General features: G+C 39.4%; 1 protein-coding gene across 5 annotated transcripts in view; it reads left to right on the top strand.

Moving 5' to 3' along the window:
• The window catches only part of DPP6 (dipeptidyl peptidase like 6), a 575225-nt gene that overhangs the window by 423108 nt on the left and 133042 nt on the right, over positions 1-19075 (top strand). For all 5 annotated transcript variants that reach the window (XM_069778210.1, XM_069778212.1, XM_069778209.1 and 2 more), the window contains exons 4-5: positions 4701-4795; positions 7487-7561. In XM_069778210.1, coding sequence (XP_069634311.1) covers positions 4701-4795; positions 7487-7561 — 170 coding nt within the window. The remainder of the gene's footprint in view (positions 1-4700; positions 4796-7486; positions 7562-19075) is intronic.

Raw genomic sequence — 19075 nt, 5'->3', positions numbered from 1 at the left:
TGAGCTATTTAGTCTGGTGCCCAGTCTGACACACAGTAATGTAAAAACAAGCTGTGCTGGCTCAGACAAGTGCTCCTCTAGCCCAGTATTGGGTCTCTAACTACGGCAATAGCTGATGCTATGTTGAACTTGAGCCTGGCCCCTTTTAGTGGTCCATAATGAAGCAGCCCTGCATCAGGGATGAGAGATGATATATCCTGCCTACTTCCTTTAATATCTGTCAGTTTATCAGTTGTCCGTGAATTTTTGTACTCCCTTGTTTTATATCATGGCAAATGAACCATGCTGTCTTGCTGTCTTGATGGCGTCCAGTGTTTTGTTGGCTGTTTAGGCTGCCTCTGCATATTGAACTGATGATTCAGGGTCCTCAAATGATACCAGTGACAGCCTCATGATCTTTCTCCTGAGTTTTCAACTGCCAGTTCTGGGTTCAGCATCACGGCAGCACCAGCGGGCACGTTTCCAGAGACCCCATGCCTTTTCTGATGGTAGAACCTTGGAAAGGGTTGGCCAGGTAGCACACCTGAAAATGCAAAACCTGCATTCGGGCCACAGTGCGTAATGCATTATTCTCTTAAGAAAAATCCTGTCGTTTTGTCTTGCTTCACTCTAAACAAGAGGCCAGCGGGCAGAGCTGCCAGGCGAAGCAAACCCACGTGTGTGCTGTTCCTGGCGAGGGCTCAGCGACTGCAAGGGACATGAGCTCCCTGTCACAAGATCTGTTTTCTCTGTGTACTTATTTCCTGACTGAATTTAAGAAAGATGTGTACAAAGAAGCTGGGAAACTCTGACACTGCAAATATATCATTGGTCTTGGGTTTTCGGATTTCACCCGTTCTGCTTAGCAGGTTTTTTAAAAATTACTGCCAAGGCTCCCTCATTCCTTTACGCTGACTCTCTACAGCACCAAGGCTGCTCCGTTATTTCTAGTAATCACTGCTTTTTGTAATCAGTCACTTTTGTAAGTGTGACTGCATATCTGTGTCTACACTCACAGACACATAATATATTCTACCAACCAGACAATTTCCTGGAAGTTGAAAGAGGGGGAGGTGTTGGCGAAGTGAACTCTGCTGTTGAAGAAATGGAATAAATGGCTTTATGCCTGAAAGTTACAATTTTCAGCATCATTTACATTGAACACCAGCCCCAAAGAAAGGCAGGTATAAAAAATGAGATGCAGCGATGACCTTTATCAGCTGTGGTGACAACTATAAATCAGGCTGCAAATTCTCATCAGCTCGCTGGACAGAATTCATTACAGACAGAGGTTGCTGCATTGCTTTTTGTCTTTGATTGAGGCATGTCCCATTTAAATAAATGCTCTTGCACTGGAACTAATCACACACTTCAAAACAGAAGTCCAGGAATATTATTCATTGATTCTTTTGAGGACTAAGATAATACGACTTACAGACCAGCTAAACCTCACAGTGTTTTGCTTGGAATATAATGCAGATCAATTTGTTCTTCTCTTAAGCAGACCAATTTTCTGTTCATTAATTCAGATGCTGTGTTGATGGCTTGTATTGAATATAATAGCAAGATTTACAGCCCTAACAAATCAGCGCTGCTTCATTTATTCTTCCTTATTCATACCAGAAGTACATGCAGCAGATTAGCACCTGATTTTAAACTTGTTACACTTTAACAAATAATGGGAAAGTCTTTCATCTCCTGCTTCCAACTCTGGAGCAACTTCTATGTAATCATCTTGAAGTTTCACAGTTTGTTAAAATGTTATGTTTTTTTGGAGCATGGGGAGCAATAAAAGTTTAGTAGCAATGTCATTACGGGCAGTAATGTAACTTCCACGCGTTCACGCAATGCTCAAGAAACAGCTACCAAATATTAACAGCCTCACAGACTCATTAGATTAATAAGCTACTTTACTTGTGCACTGAACTTTGAGCTGAGTTTCATTGCTAGTTTTTCCTGTAATTAGGAAATATCCTGAGAGGCTTACAATTATCCAAATGCTTTGGTGGCCATATTTAAAATGTGATTTTTCTGTCTAGAACTTAGTATGTAATTGGAAAACATTCCGTGTTGTTGACATAGGGTGATTATTAAAGCAGTAATCTTTTTCAAAATTTCTGATAATTAGGTAATATTCTGTCTCTCAGTTTAGTTATTCCTGTTATTTCTAGAATACCTGAAAATAAGAATTTGGACTGTATATTTTCCTCATATAACAAATGATGCTTCACCCATGCTTAATGGCCTAAGCATGTAAAGGCATGGTATGTAGGAAGCATTGATACCTTTTATCGTATCACTTCCCAAATTGTTGGCATAAAGGCATTTCTTAAGGATCTGGACACAGAGGCTAGAAGTTAAAGTTGTAAATAAGTCAGTGCTGGATCAGACCCCAGAGATCATCTCTTCTGGTGTCTGGCCCCGGACAAGAGCAAATGCTTAGGGAAGATTTTAAAAAGCAGGTGAATTTCTCAAGATGGTAATTCAGGATATGCTTCTAGTCCCTTGCAATCACAGGTTCAAGGGCTTAATGGAAAGTGTCTCCCCTCAAGACCACAATCTTTGGTGGATTTTTCTTCCATTTTTCTAATTCTTGTTTGGACCCACATGCAGTCCTGGCACCCCCTCTAGTCTGAGTCTGTAACTTCCACAGCTTGTTTGCCTTCTGCATGAAGAAATAATCTCTTTTATTTGTATTGAACCTGTCACTGGCTGGTGTCTTTTAGTGCTTCCCAATATTTATTTCGGAAAATGCAGGGAACGAGCATTCATTATTTATCTTTTCCATGCTGCTTATGACTTTTTTGACTTCTGTCCTAGTTCTGTTCAGTCAGTTCTTTCCCAGGTTTAAGAATCTTAGTTTGTTCAGTCATAAATTCTATGAAGCAATATTTCAAAGTCCTGAATATAATCAGGCATGCTTATGAAAATGCCGTGCCGTTGGACAACACTCCAGAACTAATGACAAACTTTTAATACTGTCAAATCCAAACAGAAACTCTCTTCACTATTCTGCTCTCAAATGCAAGTCTTAATCTAATTCAGATCCTGCATTTTTTTATTCAGGATTGAAGGTGCTGATAAAATTTATTCCATAATTAAAAGAAAGAGATGCTTTGAGAAGTTTGCCTATGAGTCTGAAGGGCTGCTGCTGTGATTTGGACACTGAGAATCTTAAGTCTCTAACATCTTGTTGTCTGGAGACGATCATCCATATTGCAGCAACAGTTTGGCCTCACAGAATCTGATTCATCTCAATCTCAGAAAAGATTTTTTCTTCCTACGCTTACATATAAAACTGTGATATGTAGGAGATGACTGTTTTTATTGATCATAATAAGTAGAGTGTGGAAGCTTTTCACCTGCACTTCCACTTTTACAAAGATGGTTAATGACTGTGATGAGGATTGTCATCACTACCTTAGAAATAAAAGACTGAGACATGGATAAGGAAGGAGTATGCTGGGTCTGTACACCAAAGTTTTGAAAGAACTGGGTCTCTGGGTCCAGCGTTGTCTTCAGCAGGTTACGGGGAGCCAGGCACCGCGCACCTGTCTGTGGTTACAATGTGCTTGTACGGACCCTGTAGGATTTAAACTCACCTTTGACTCATGCCAGGACAACCCATGGGTAATTTTTAACCATTCGTGTGGCCCTAACACTTGTGGGATGCACCATGGTAGCCACCCTGGGGTGGCCACAGTGAGGGTAGGCAATGGGGAATTTTTTCCCTAACGGAACCTGGAGGCAGAAGTTTGGAAGGATCCATCAGTTCTCAATCTTAGTTTAGCCAGGTTGCTAAAACTCATTAACCCTACTCCCGTGTCAAGAAAAGCTGCTGAATCTTTTAATGGCAGTGCGCTTGGGACTTAACGTTTTATGTTTTATCTGTGAGGCAGTGCATGTAAGCACTGATCAGACTTGAACTTCAGGTTATGACATCTGACAAGATGACAACCCTTTATTGTTGTAATGTTTTTTCATCCTGAACTTTTGACCTGCCACCCAACCCTCATTTGGAGTTTCTTTCACATGTCTACCCCAGCCTTTCTGTCAAGTAGGTTTTGAGCTTTGAGAGCTGGAGACTATCTCCTGCCTGTGCAGCAGCTACCAGAGGGGATTCTTGTCCTTGTCCAGATGTCCTGAGTGCTGGAACAGTCCCAAAGTGCAACAGGGACAAACTGATTTGTCCTGTTCCATGTGAAAATACCGATTTCTTTGCATGCATGTCCTTCTGGTGTGAGTTTGCAGGACAAATGGCTGAGTTGGAAGATCTGTACAATATTAGGTTCCAGAATCTGGTTTGTTAGAAGGTGATTTGCCTTTAGCTGTCAGAGACTTTCTAGGCATCTGGCTTATTAAAGTCCTACAGAGACTGAGGATCCTGGAAACCTTTAAGCATAAAGAATGGTTTTTGACCTTGTTCTTTTCTATACTAACAATATAGCAAGCTGTGTATGTACATTCAAAACAGGTCACCCTCTTCCTTCAGCTCTGGGAAAGTGTGGCAGAATAAACATGTGGCAAACACTAACCATGTTGTTTAATGACTGTCCTGGAAGCCACTTTAACATCACAGCAATGGCTGCGTTAACAAAAAATAATCTGTGTTCTTTAGAAGGAAGTTGCCAGCAGTACTTTTGGTTCAAGTCCATAATTAGGTTCTACACAAACAGACAATTTCAGGTTTCCTTAATGTTCTTTTCTTTTCCTCCTTGCAGATAATGAATTCATTTATAGAAACCAGAATGGCACAGTGATTCTGAGGAATGTCGAAACTAACAATTCAACAATATTAATAGAAAACAAAAAAATTGTAAGTATTTTCTATAATGAGTAGCAGAATTTCACAGTTCTTTTGCAGTTGGATCAATAAAGCAGAAAATGACTTGGGTTTCAACTTTGTGTATTCTCAAGGAGAAGCAATACACTGGTAATACTATGGGCTACACAATGACTGATAATGTGAAATTGAACTCCAGCTTTTCTTATTATTCTGCAAGCTCAGTTTCTTTCATACTACAGGAAGGCATCATATAGATATTTGAAGCTAGTCTTGCATATCATATATAATTGAAAGATGCATAATTCTCGTCTTTGCATGCTTAATAGAAAAGACAATTGATGTAATTTACTGTCTGTTGGTAGCATTTTCCACATTTCTCCATGCATATACTTATTTTTTAATTTGTGGATTTGCTGATTTTTGTTGCCTAATGGTTGAAATGTAATTTCAGTGTTGTTAATGAATAGTGTTGATGAATGGAAGTGGAGTTGCATATGAGAGAAACCCTAAGAAATTATTGGGAAAAGAAGTTAGTAGGTGGCTATTAAAATAAATGAAAAGAAAATAATTTCACAGCTGATACAGAGTATTATTTATAATGATGAAAGTGTTTTGTAGCACTGTTTTTTGTAGTAGATGAAGCCAACATTGTGACAAAAGTTAGTACACTAAATGTTAGAGTGTTTTCAATATTTGCTGTCAGAAGTTGATTTCTGAAGTAAAATGCACTCATGTTTGCTCCAACAATGAGATATGAATCACATTGTCCTGGTAAAATTGTCACTTATGCAGTACCTTCCTAATGTTTTGATTAACTTGAGATGTTTTTGATGTACTGTATCATTGCAAAACTACAAAAGGAGAGGATGGCTCACAGAGACTTAATCACCTAAGATCTGCAGAAAACAGCTTTAGAAACTTAAAAGCTAAAAGTAAATCTACAAGAAAACTATAAAAACACATTCCAGGTTGGTTTTATTTTGCAGTATGAGTGTATGACTCATACAAAGCTCAAGTACAGTATTAATTCTTTTTTAATGAGACAAAGAATTTATCACTGAATTGTTATTGCAGGACCCAACCTTAAACTGCACATGCTGCCATTTAACCTTCAGCTACATCACATAAGCAATCCTCTTTTACCAGAGCGTAACCTCTTTCTTTACAATTCTGCTAAAGGTAAAGGAATGGGCTGGCTTTCTTTAATGTCAAGGTCTGTTGAAATCAAACTGCTTCCATTTGGCTTCTGTTTATTCCCCTGGGTTTTAATTTTTGCCATTTGTAAGAAAAGCATAGTGTTACAAGATAGTCCTACTTTTTCATGCCATGGCCTCCCTACTGCCTGTTCTAACCTTGCTCCTCTGCCCTCTCAGTAAATAAATCTGCAGAACATTAATCCAAAAACTCCCAATACAGGAGCTGCCATTACCCCTCATCCAGGCACACTGTCTTTGTCCTCTTTGTTCCCAGCCCTGGGTCAGAAAAACTTTTGCTACCTTGGCATGTTTGCCTTTCTCCGTCTTATTAATATAACAGTAAAGAAAATCTGTCTTCGTGCTGACACTGCTGGCTCTCACGCTCCCCTGTTACCCGCCATCCTGATCCACGCTGGTCCATCAGCCCATCAGGTTGCCCAGAGAGGTTGTAGCTGCCCCATCCCTGGAAACATTCCAGGTCAGGTTGGACGGGGCTCTGAGCAACCTGATGTAGTTGAAGATGTCCCTGCTCGTTGCAGGACGGGTGGACTAGATGACCTTTAAAGGTCCCTTCCAACCCAAACTATTCTATGATCAGTCCCTTCTGCCTTTGGCTGTCCCTGGGTTTCCCCACGCAATGCCTCCAGCCTCGCTGCCCTTGGGGAAGGCTCTCCCAGTGGGATGCTGTGCATTTCCCTGCAACCCAAATTCCCCCTTCCATTTTGCTCCATGGGAATCTCTCAAGGACCTGCATCTAATTTGTTAGGTGAGAGGGTGAGAGTTAAAAGGCGTGGATGAGTGGCGTGTTAGTGGCACCTCTCTTTGACCTTGGTGCGATCAGTGCCAGAAATGTGTTATATTGAAACACACTGGAAAGGAGAAGTGTCTGCACTATACAAATAAGTGGAGCAGGGAAAAGGTAATTCCTGACAAGTCTGAGATATTTTGGCATCTCTTCTTGTTAGTAAGACTTACAGAGCGGCTTTTTGCAGAACCCAGGTCAGGGTGCACCTGGAAAGCTGTATCACTAAAGCATCCCAAAGACTTTTGTAACAGAGGAAAATGGGATAGTTCTCAGTGTTGTCTTAATTGGGAGAGGTAGTGGTGTCTCTTTATATTAATTTGCTCCAGCAGGTATTTACTGCTTGTTATCTCCTGCACTTTGGCCAGTGACTGCAGGGAATGAGAGGGAATTAATAAATTCACACTAATTGAAGTTTTCTACTACTTGCTGCCCACAGCTGCCCCATCACCCACAGTGCAGTAAGTTTTTAAGGAAAACTGTGATTTTTTGAGATAGCCACCTGCTCTGAGTCACAATGCGGTTATCCTTTCTCTTATAGGAACATATAAATGCCCACATAACATTTCTGGGATTTGACAAGAGATGTGATGTATTATTTTTCAAGACCCTTAGTCTGGCAGTATTCTTCATCATTAGAAAGTTGGTCATAACAATTAGTTCTAGATGTCATTGGCTTTAAAACTGAAAAATATTTATTTCAATGTTTGATTTATTTTCTAGGTCTCCTTAAAGGCTATTCGATATGAAGTATCACCTGACCGGGAATATGCACTTTTTGCTTTTAATGTTGAACCAGTAAGTAAATAGAGTTGATTTCAAAATACACAGGCTTTTTTTTTTATTTTATTTTTCTCACTTCTATGCCAGTAAGATGATATTTTAAATTAATTGCTTCCTATGAAACAAAGAAAGCAAACCTCTCATTTAGCTATTCTGCAAGCATGTCATACTGCCATCTAGTAGAGGAGAAAGGTATAAATTACACCGTAGAGGAAACACTGTCATTGCCAGGATTTTATAGTCTTTGGGAGCGGGATTGTAAGGACATGTCTTTGCTACAAGGATTTCTATTCCTCTTCTGTGAAATTTTTTTCCATGGTGCCTTTTTCAGTCACACTATAAATTTCTTCCCCAGAACAAAAAGCAACTGTCAGTGTCTCCCACAACTGAAATAATACGTTAATTATGGTGTCACTGTTCCCAGTGCTGCAGTTAGGGTTGAGCTATCACTTTCATTATAAATCCTTTTCTTCAGAGGGTTAGGTATAAATCATTTGTAAGAAATCACCACTGGGTTACTACTAAGTTTTAGATTACGGCGAATTTTCTACCAAACTTCAGAAAAGAAAAGTGTAATGAGTTGTTTTTAAATGATGACTAAAGGATCAAACACATGGGAAGCAGTTCTTCGGCATGAATAATATTTATTTTCTTTTTAAATTCTGCTGGTATAAGACCTGAAAGTTTGAATGATAGCTATGCTGTATTACTTGGATAAACTATAAATCTCTATACATTTTGTTTCCATAATCTAGAATTGCACCAATTCCTCAAAACAAAAATAATTCATTCACCAGCAATTGTAATTCTTCTTCCATAAAATAAATCTAGTTTCAGCTGCTAACCAAAGGAAATTTGTTGGTCCTTTAGGTAGCAGAGGTTGTGGCTCTGTTGCTCATCTGATTTCTCTGCTGTCATCTTTGGAGTTATTCCTGACTCACAGTGGTATAAAAGTCAGGACAACCATGCCTGGTGTTCGAAAGGGTTCACATAAAACTGTATGAGAAACTTTAGGGGTAATTCCTAAAGACTTTTTTGCTGGAAAGTCATTGCTGGTGCAACTTCACTTATCTGAAGCTTAGCAGAGTTCTGGACAGAGATGGATGTGGAAGTGTTAAGTTAAATCTAAATATGGGGAAGACAGCCTAACGGCCACTGAGCAAGCAAAGCCTTTGCATAAAAGCCCCCCCTGCCTTGTGTGCCAGAGGTGTTTTGTAAAATTCACTTTTTTTAATGGAGATGATTGGCCTTTGGCTGTGGAAGCTGTGCGCCAACACTGCTCAGATGCATTGTGCAAGCTGGAAGAGCCCTGAGGAGAGAGGGCTTCTTCAGTTCCTCTGAGAACGAGAGAAAAATGTCTGTAACGACAAAAATTATAATGAGACAAAAAAATGTCATTCTTAAAAAGCAGTAGTGGGAAATTCACTTTTTATTCCCAACCTTTATCCATCGAAAGGACTGCACACTCGGAAGATCTGGAAGAAACAAAGTTATGGGGGCTTTTGCAGCCCAGACTTTGTGTTCAGCCTGCAGAGGAATGCTTGATGGAGGCAATGGAGGAGGAGGATGGGGATGGAAAGGGATGGGCTGGATGCGTGTCCCTGGCATCCTCCTCTCTACATTTCAGTGCTTGCAGATCTGTGGGTTTGAGGTACAGGCAAAACACTGAGTTTGTGGTGCTTTAAGATGCCTGGCTGGAGAAGAGAGAGCAGCACACAGGCAGGTGCTCCCTTCCCCACACCACATCTTCTTCCAGAAAGGAAAACCCAAAGTGGCAAGCTGGAAACATGACGTTTGGGAAGATTTTAGGATGTGAAATATATTCAGTGTAAGAGAGCATTGCAAATTGTTCAAGTATTCATATGAGTTTATGATAGCAAGAGTTCCTGAAATAGTCTTCTGAAACAAAACAAAACAAAACAAAACAAAAAAACCCTCCTTTTTCCTTTAAGATCCATGCTTATGAAGGATACAAAGATATTTTTTTTTGAAGAAGCAGCATACTAATAGAGAGGTAGTAAAATTCATTCTTGAATATTGCATCTTTAAGCCACGATGGGTGGCTCTTTGTGTATTGAAGTTGCAATAACTGTTAAATTACTTATTCAGCTTTCTTCTCACTTGGTATGCAGACTGTGGCTACAAATAATTGCATGTTAGTTAGCTTTTCGCATTTTCTGCATTTCAAACTGTATTCTTGGACAAAATTCAAATTACGCTGTTTTCTGCAACACAAGAAATTGATTAGCAAAGCCTTGGGCAGTTGTCCTTGTTGCAAAGTCAAAAGGAAATTTCAGGAAATGTATTGACAAAGGACATTTGTTTAAAGTTCAATTCTACAAATACTTTAAAAAAAAAACCTTCTTGAAATTATTGTGTGCTTATTTTATAGGTGTCAGAAAGTGTTGCTTTATTTTTTTTGCCATTTGAAAATGTGCTGTGCTGCCTTTTAATTGTTTGTGAGTATAGATGTTTTTGTCATTTTTTTACACAATACAGTTGTGCTGCATTTACATATATGTGTACTATCTTAATATACATAATATGAATTAATAATTTATCTGAATTCTAATATGAATGGATTCAGCCTCTATTTTTAATACCAGCTAGGAATAAACATGAAACTAGAAAAGCATAGTGTGTCACTCCAATGAAGTGAAATATTTTTAAGAAAAATACTACAAAGTCATTTCCTGCCAGTAGTAGCTTTCTTCTAAGGTTTTTCTATTTATTTGCACAGAAGCATCTCCGCTCAGTGTTGGTCTGGGTAACGGCACTGACACCCACATTGGAATAACACGGCCCTGAACTGGCAGACACCTATTTTGCAAAGTTATTGAGGCAACTAATGTGCGTTTTCCTGTTGTATCACTTCATCTTCTTAGAGGATGATGAATTAAAGTATGTTCCTTAAAATATATTTCTCCCAGGAAGCTTGGCAGGCAGTTGTGAGACTGGCGTGGCTACATTGTGGCTGGTCGGGCTGTCAGGTTCCATTCTAAATGCTTTTTTGCAGTGCTTATATTTACAGAAGTTTAATCTTTCAGGCAGCAATATTCTGGGTAAGCCTTGTGCTAATAGGGAGCTTTTCTAACCTTGAACACAGCAGATTTGTTCTTTTTCTGGAAAGGTCATAGGGAAGGCGCCAGGCTTCTTTGTCTTTAAAATACTCTTGTGATTTTTCTGTTGTTTGTTTGTTTTCTGTTTCTTTACACTAGAGCAAGGTCCAACCTGAGGCTGAAACCACAGGGTGAAGTTTTCAGAAAGCGTTGGGGAATAAATACACCCATAGAGAAACTTTGATTTCCAATCAGCCTCCACCACAACAAGCGTGTGGGGCCGGGGCTAGAGAGTTCAGTAACCCCAAACCACATAGGCAAATCGGGGTTTAGCCACAGCATCTCAGCAGAAAGGGAGCAGAGGGTGAAGGCTGTCTCTGGTGCCGTCAGGTCAAAGCCGCTCTTGCCCAGCACATGGCTCCACCAGCATTACTGGTCAAGCTCCGCGCTCCTGCACACCTCCCGGGGGGGGGACGACACAGGTCTCTGTGGTGTTTGGGCTACAATCACATTTGTGGGTCTCCGTGGCCTCCAAAAGGGATTTCCTAAAGAGCCAAGTGACAAAGAACCTCTTAAATTCTGTAGCGTTTCTGCGACGGAGAGAGGGATGGGGTAAGAATAAGGACGAGTAAGCAAACCCCAGGGGCTTGTGTAGCTTTCCGTGGTAGTCAGAGTTAACCAGTGGAGTTTGTGGAATGGTGATAAAGGAAATAGAGGAAAGTAAATGAGAAGAAACATGATTTTCTTGAGTGACATGGTGAGACATTAAATAGAGAATATTTAATTGCCTTTATTATAAATAGCTGTCATTGTAATGCAAGAGAGGAAATAAAGTGGCCGAGATTCTTCTTAAAGCTATTTGTTCTTCATTTCCAATTTACCAGTCCATTACTGTGTTTGAGCTAGTTAAGAGCAATTACACACAGGAAATCCTGGCTGATTAATACGGACCAAACTGCTAAGTCTTCTGAACAACAATTAGGGCTTAGAGACTTTTATAGCTGATACAACAGACGCTATTACCTATTTTGCAGTTAAAGGAATGCATTTTTATAATGCTGAAAGCTGCAAAGAATTAATCATCATTGTAATTAGAACAGGCCCAACTATTTTTTTTTTTTTTAATAGTTCATGTGGTGAGTTTAGTATTTCTTTTCTGTCTGCCTGTTGCCATAGGTCTCACAGGAGTGGTGGGACCAAAGAGACCTCAGAAAGACCCAGTCCAAACCCCGGACTTTGTATTTAGAGCATGAATGAAGTAAAAAAGCTTTATTTATAGAAAGCATCATGTTGTTATTATTACTGTTGTTGCTATTTTTTAACTATTTGTCCAAGTCTGTTTGCTATGTGGAGTGAACAGGTTTTGTGCTTATGGCTTCAATTACAACTTTGTACTGCTTTAATTAGTCATGTAGAAATTAATATAACACTTGTTATCTCCAGAACACTAATGGGTATAAATATTAACGAATTCTCACAACTTCTTTTTGAGTTAGGTGGAAACTATTATTGTGATAAATATGCCTCTGAAAATTAGACACTGTCATAACTATCATCAGTAATACTGCTAATATTGTAGCTATGGTATAAATTACTTAATTGAAATGGATTTACCAGTGCTAGAAATAGGTTTGCATAAACCTGTTTTCCTTCTCTGGCAATAACTATATTTCAAATTTACTTTTTTCATTCCCAGCCAATGTCGTTTTCAGGAACAATGAAAATGTACAGTGATTACACTATGTAAAGTGAGCACAGTTAGAACATTTCTACCATAAAATAATGCTACCTGGTTTAGTGATTTGTTCAATTTTTTGGTGTTTGTTGTAAACCAGTAGAATTTTTGAGTGGAACGCTTTGAAGGAAAAAGCTTATGTTTGTAGTTTTTATATCCTTTTTTTCATATGAATGCAGTTTTGAATCTTTGTTGCTCATAAACTCCTTCTCCATTGTAAAGCTGCACAATATAAGGGCCATGTTGACTATTCTCAAAAGCTAGTGGCTAAAACTATTTTCCCAACATTGCCAAGCCTAAAGCACTGTAGCTTTGTTTACTTATGAGAATTAGTTACCTGTTTTTAGGATAAATAACTGTAGTATCACTTCCTACATAAAAATAAGAAAAAAAATCAGTCCTAATAATGTGAAGGTTATAGCAGTTAAAGTGTTTTTTCTGTTATTACATCTGTGCATGTGTGTATCTTCAAGCAAAATATTTTCTCTTTTCTTGATTCACCAGAGGACTGTAGTTGTTCAGTGCTTCTGTAATGAGCAGAAGTCAAGTTATTAATGAATTAGTGGAACCACATAGACCAGCCACTCATCAAATCTGATGATTTGCTAAATCTTGGGTCTTCTTCATGAAAACATCATCTTCAGTTGTTTCCCATAGAACAAATATTACTAATACCGTTCAGCTAATATGTAATATTTCAGTGAAATGCTCACAACTTCTGAAGATTGCACCATTTTTATGAGCATGCCTGTGTGGGGTTTTAGAGAGATGATTCTGGAGCTCCAGGGCTGAAAGTGGGGGCCGCTTTTTTTCTCCTTCTCACATATTCTTGCACCCTGTTTTGAGTCATATTATTTCAACAGCCAAGATCAGTAGAGTAAATATCCTTGTTTAATAATGTGCTTTTTATCTTATTTGTAGTGACAAGAACAGAAGCGCTCCAGCTACATTTACATAACAAAAGCTAAGGCTTGTGTGTCCAGAAGTATTGTATTAACAAGCAAGTACTGAGAATAGAGGGGAGGTTAATTTTCTGGGTGATAGTTTACTTTGGATTTCAAGCTGAGGCAGCAGCTATTGTTTGACAAAATTTAGAGGCAATCATTTATTTTAAAAGGAGAGTGTTGTGGGGTTTTTTAATTATGAACCTGGTCTACTTAAAATACCCTTTGTGAAAGACTGCCTATCTTTTCTAATCTCAAAACCACCTTGAATAAATTCCCTAATCTGCTGTTTTCAATGCAGGCTGAACAGCAACAAGATAGACAAAAGAGGATTTTCAAAGGCATCCGAGAAGGTTGATTCAAAAAGGTTTCTACACTTCCATTTGCTTTTCTGTCAGACCTGGAGGTGTGCAACTCACCCAGGACACCAGCACTTCACGGTCACCTTGCATTAAATAAACCAAAGCAGCTAATAAATGAAGTGCAGGCAACTGGGAGATTTTCCTACTGATGAATCTCAGTTCAGGCAGAAGTAGCAAATCTGTGTCAGACATACCAACGTGCTGAGTTTTTCTGTCGCATGTGCGTATTGGTAATTGGTTCAGCCGAATTAATATTTGATATCTGCAGTGGCACAGAGAGACAGGGAAGTTTGCCACACAAATCTAGAGGGATTTATGGGTTTTCAAAACTCTATTACAGCGTTGTGCAAACACTGTCTTCTCAGGTGTCCTCAGTTGTGCCTTTCACAGCAGAGCCCTTTCGATGCCAAATATTTTTCTGCTGCACATGCTTACAAAATTAAAAATTCTTGCTATGGGAGGGTGGATACCCATTTTAATTGAGTAAACATGTTATCATGTGGTGGGAATATTTTTTCTTACTGCTCAGCAGTCATCCCTCTGTCCAATTTCTGTCACATTGTGTGTTTAGAATAGAAATTTTGGGACACAGACACAGGATGGTGGAGCAATAATTAGTGACTAGCTTTATCCTAGAGCTCCCTGTTGAAGCAGAAACTACAGAAACTAATTTCATGTTGGTAACTTTCAGGACCAATTTTGGACAAACACAAGGGAAGAAAAGAGGTCAAACCTTTTCTTTATTTTATTTGTTTTGGAGGAGCCTCGTGGTTCATTTCAAATCCCTACAAAGCTCCAGCAGAAAGTATGTTCCTTTATGTAGCCTGAATGGTTCTTTGCTCTTAGCAGCAATCCTTCTGCTTTGGCACAGCTCAGTTTAATTACAGAAAAATTTCCAGCTTAAATGAGGAGTTAGAGTGGGGTCAGGTACTCAACTGCACGAACTGCAGGGACATTTTGGTAGTTAAATTCTTTGGGCTGCGGGGCAAGAGGTTCCTAGGGCTTCCTAAAACTAAGGGTCTGTCATTGTAACTCTGGGTAGAAGCAGCAACAAAAAATGTGGAGTGAAAGGACATAGGCCAAATCTGCATGCTTTTTCTTTATTTTCCATTTTTAATAAAGGGGATATGATAGGCACTGAATCTCAGCAAAGAGAAATGGGTGGCTGGAGCCTTCTTGTGTTTATTATCCATGGAAAATGTGTTTGTACCCCTTAAATGCAAGGAATGGGTGTTCACCCCAGCATCTCGTCTTCAGCAGGTACTCTAGCAGTGGGATCATCTCACTGGTGAAGGAACTGGTGGGGACCCTGCGTTCATCATGGGTAGCCCCTATGGTTACTTGTGGCCTGCAGCTCTTTGCTGGAGCAAATCATAAAACCACATTGGGATCCCAGGTTTTTAGCTCTGTTGCTCCCTGTTATTGCGGGATGTTTTCAGCAGGAAGTTTGTGCTTCCGAAATGATGACCTAGATGCATTCATACAACGTGATATGATGTGTTTGCCTGAGCTGGGACTGGGAAGCAAAGCTCTGCCCAGCCAGTCTTCCTGCGGTCCTCAGTCCCCACACTCCAGTTTTGCTGAGGCATGCTCCTGCTATAGCACTGGTTTCAGTAAAACTGCACCAAATCTCAATTTCTTACTGAGTCTCCATTCCAGGGAATGTTGTTTAGTGTGATTATTGCAACATAATACCAACTGCATGAAATGGAGAGCATTAAAAACTGAGTATGCTGACTTCAGCTGCTGTGCCACCTCTGAGCTTTAACCATTTTCTATTAAAAACAAAGGATTAAACTCTTGCTGTTCTTCTAATAATGTAGATAAATGGAGCTAGGTCTAAACTTTAAGCCTCCTGACTTGAGCTGGGAGACTTCAACACAAATTGCACTGACATGACTGAGTGCAAAATAATATTTCAAATGTAAGTTGGACATACAGCAGAGGCCAACAAACTGTATCCTACATTTATTCACAGGCATAGATATACATCAGTAAACTGAAAAGCAAATCCACAGTTCCAGGGAAGACTAGAGTAATATCAAAAGTCAGAAATAATTAGCCTGTCATGCAAGAGTACATAGGTGTATTATGTATCGGTATCAGCTATCAGCAGTCTTCCTTTGTAAATATTTTCTTTAGCAAATGAGATTTTCATCAAACAGAGAAGGGGAGGGGGGGGGAAGACCCAAGGCAAAACACTCTGATAGAAAAATAACCAATTTTTCTTTGCTTGGATAAGATTAGATTTTTCATTCTACTTCCTTTTCTGAGTGTGTAGATGACCTAACTTGAACAGACAGCCTGGTAGAGATTAATGTTCTAACAGAATTCACAAAACATCTTAAAAATAACCTGCAATTTATTTTTGAATAAAACATAGGTAAGGTAATTGCACAAGGTCTCCTAGATAGCCAAAATCAGATAGACAGTCAGCAGTAAAATCATTGCAGTTTTCTTTCTTGTACTTGTATGGGAATCCATCTTAGTGAAACGCAGGGGAACTTCCTTTGCTTTAAGAGGAATGAAATAAATGTAGCTATATAAAAATTATTGAATAAAATTAGGACTTAATAAAGAGCTAGGTTCCTTGCAACACACAGAGGCTTCAGAACTACGTTAGAGGTGAGTTCCTGGTTTTAGCATAATTTTGCTTCCTAAGTTTTTAGGGAGAATAAAAATCCTATTTTGTGCTGGATTGTGATAAGTATAGAGAGTTATTTTAAAATGTTAAGGAAAGAAATATATTAAGAATAGGATGCAAAATGGGAAAACAACAGTGATTTAAAAGACATTAGAAAGCAAAATCAGAAAGAATTTAATTCTGGTGTCTATGCAGAAACATAGGAAGTAGTCTCAGCCTGAAGGAGTTTATAATCTAATTCTTCTGATTTTATTTATTTATTTTTAATCACTGAAATAGGAGAAAAATATATTTAGTGCCCTCTTCTGGAAAACCAGATTTTACTATGCAGAGCACCCCAATGAAATTCTTGTACTCAGAAATGCAAATCTTCTGATGCAAATTTTCTCCTCTTCAGCTGAGTTACATGCCTAAATCCAAGGAGTGTGCAGCTCTGTGTTTACCCCGAACAAGTGCCTTTTATCCCTTTAGCTGCCTGCAGAACTCTGTTTTTATCAGGGCTATGTTAAAACCAATAATTAACATTCCTCCTTGGGCAGCTAATGACCCAGATTTGAAAATGGAATCTTCTATTCTCTTTTCTTCTGTTCTCTGCTCAAAAAAAGCTCTGTCTTGAAAAGGGAAACAAATCATAGGGCTTTAGTCAGGTCTTTAAAAGCATGAGTCCTCAGATTTTTATGTGCAAGAGTGGAAGAGAGCCCGTACAGCGATGCTGTTGATGGTGATGCTGTGAAGGGTTGTGCAGCAGGCAAGGAACAGGGGATGCTCTGTGCTTCTTCCTGTCCCTTTTGCTCTCCCCCCAATTTCTGAAGAGATGCCCATCATCACCACAGTCCACTTACCCCTTGGAAGATGTCCACGGCATCACAGGGATGACACACAAAATGTCCCGCTGTCTCATATGTGTTTTCAGTCTATTTTTCCTTATGTCAGAAAATAGAAATGTCACCTCCAGTAAATTAGATCCACGTGTACATCGAGATACAGCTCAGAGTCTTCTGATCTCTTATGGAACTGGAAAATGAATCTTTCACTGAACAGAGAGAGGATTTTGGACCAAGGTCCCTGGCTTGTATCTGAGTACTTTCATTCTCCTTTCACATCCACTTCAGTGCTCTTAAACTGCTGCTCTCTAATGCTTTTTGAAGGTCTCATCTTTCTTGTCTTGGATTCCTTTCTTTGAGTCTTCTAGGAGTGCCCTGAGCCTATGACCATCATAAAAGATTTCAGTGACAGTGTTAACTTCTTTGTAGTATTCACCTTCTCAACTACTATAGTAGAAAAAGCAATTTTTATATGCTAAGAGTAAGTTTTAATAGAAAGAACATATGCTGTGGTTCTGTAGTTGCTAATTTCTGCTGCTAAAGTGAATTATTTAAAAGTGAATAAATTAATTAGATATATATACTAAGCATTCAGACCATTTTCATGGCTTGGTTCTCATGTAATTGCTACAAAGCTGCACCATTTGCATTGTAAACTTCACAGAAAAGAGGTTTTTAGAATCTTTCCCCATTCAGGCCGCTCAGCTCAAGAAATGTTTCATTGAAAGAAGGCATTACCTAATTTTTCCTTAAAAGCATTGATTATTAAGCATTGATTTCTCATGCTGTCCTTCAGCCCTCAGACTGTAACTCCAAAGTCAACGAAGGTGAGCATCAGTCAAGTGAATGTAGATGTGAACAACGTAAACTCCCCATCTGTGTCAACTACCCTGGGCTGCCTTTATAATCAGTGTGCTCCGGGGTGTAAATCTAAGGCTAAAACAGACACCAAAGACTGGTCAGAGGAATCATACCCCAAACAGGCTTTTGGCACCGTTGTCTGGGAAGAGGGTGTTGCTCCAAGAGGTTGTAGGTGCAAAAAGGGTAAATGCTTGTAAAGAATGACTGGAGAGGTCAATGGCAGGGACATCCCTCAAGGTAGACAGCTGCAAACAGAGCGGCTCCAAGCTGCAAACTGCGAGAGCCTGGGACAGTATTTTGAGGAAGGATGACTATAAATAAGCTAACTCGAGCCTTTTTTCTGAATCGGCTTTGAGCTACTGTCTGAGCCAGGATAGTGAACTGGATGGAGTTTGGGTCTGACCCAATGCAGATATTATCACGACCACAGATATTACAAGAGAATCATGGTTGTATGTCTTGTGTGTTTGCATGGATTTGAAGGTTTTCTATGTTTACTAGGTTTGGGATAATTGTTGCCTACTTCAAAAATTTTATTTGGCCCTAGGCTACTTTTGTACTCTTTTTATGTAATAATGTTGTTTGTTTGTCTTTTACTTCTTTTCCTTAGATATATTGTCTGGTATGTTAGAATCGCAACATTAACTCTGTGCTAGATACTTTAATTCTCATTTCCAAGTTTCTGAACAGGACTATAAAACAGGCAAGTGCAGCGCTTGGAGAATTTCCATCCAGTCTTACACTACGCCTGCTGCAAAGTGGGAGGGGAACCTGGGAGTTTATACCACGTGATGTGAATACCAATAAAAATTTAAAAACAAGATCAACAACAAAACAAGCTCAAAATTCATAACCCTCTCTCATAATCCTTAATAACTTGATTGGAGGTGCTTCCCAATAACCTGAGCAGCAACAAGTGCGCGAGGGCTGGTGCAAAAATCCTACCGAGAGTTTCGTCGCTGCCATTTTATTTACCAGTTAAAAATGGAGCAGTCGTCCTTTAAGCCAGTGACTGCAAGTGCTTGCTGGTGCTGCTGGTGCCAGTGGAGCGCTATGAGGGACAGGTGGCTCGGGAGCAAAAGGAGGCTTTTGTAATTGCT

Source organism: Haliaeetus albicilla, chromosome 2 (genome assembly GCF_947461875.1).
Source record: "Haliaeetus albicilla chromosome 2, bHalAlb1.1, whole genome shotgun sequence".
NCBI classification, from domain to species: Eukaryota; Metazoa; Chordata; class Aves; order Accipitriformes; family Accipitridae; genus Haliaeetus; species Haliaeetus albicilla.
The sequence above is the reverse complement of the archived record's forward strand: the minus strand, read 5'-3'. Positions and strand labels throughout refer to the sequence as shown.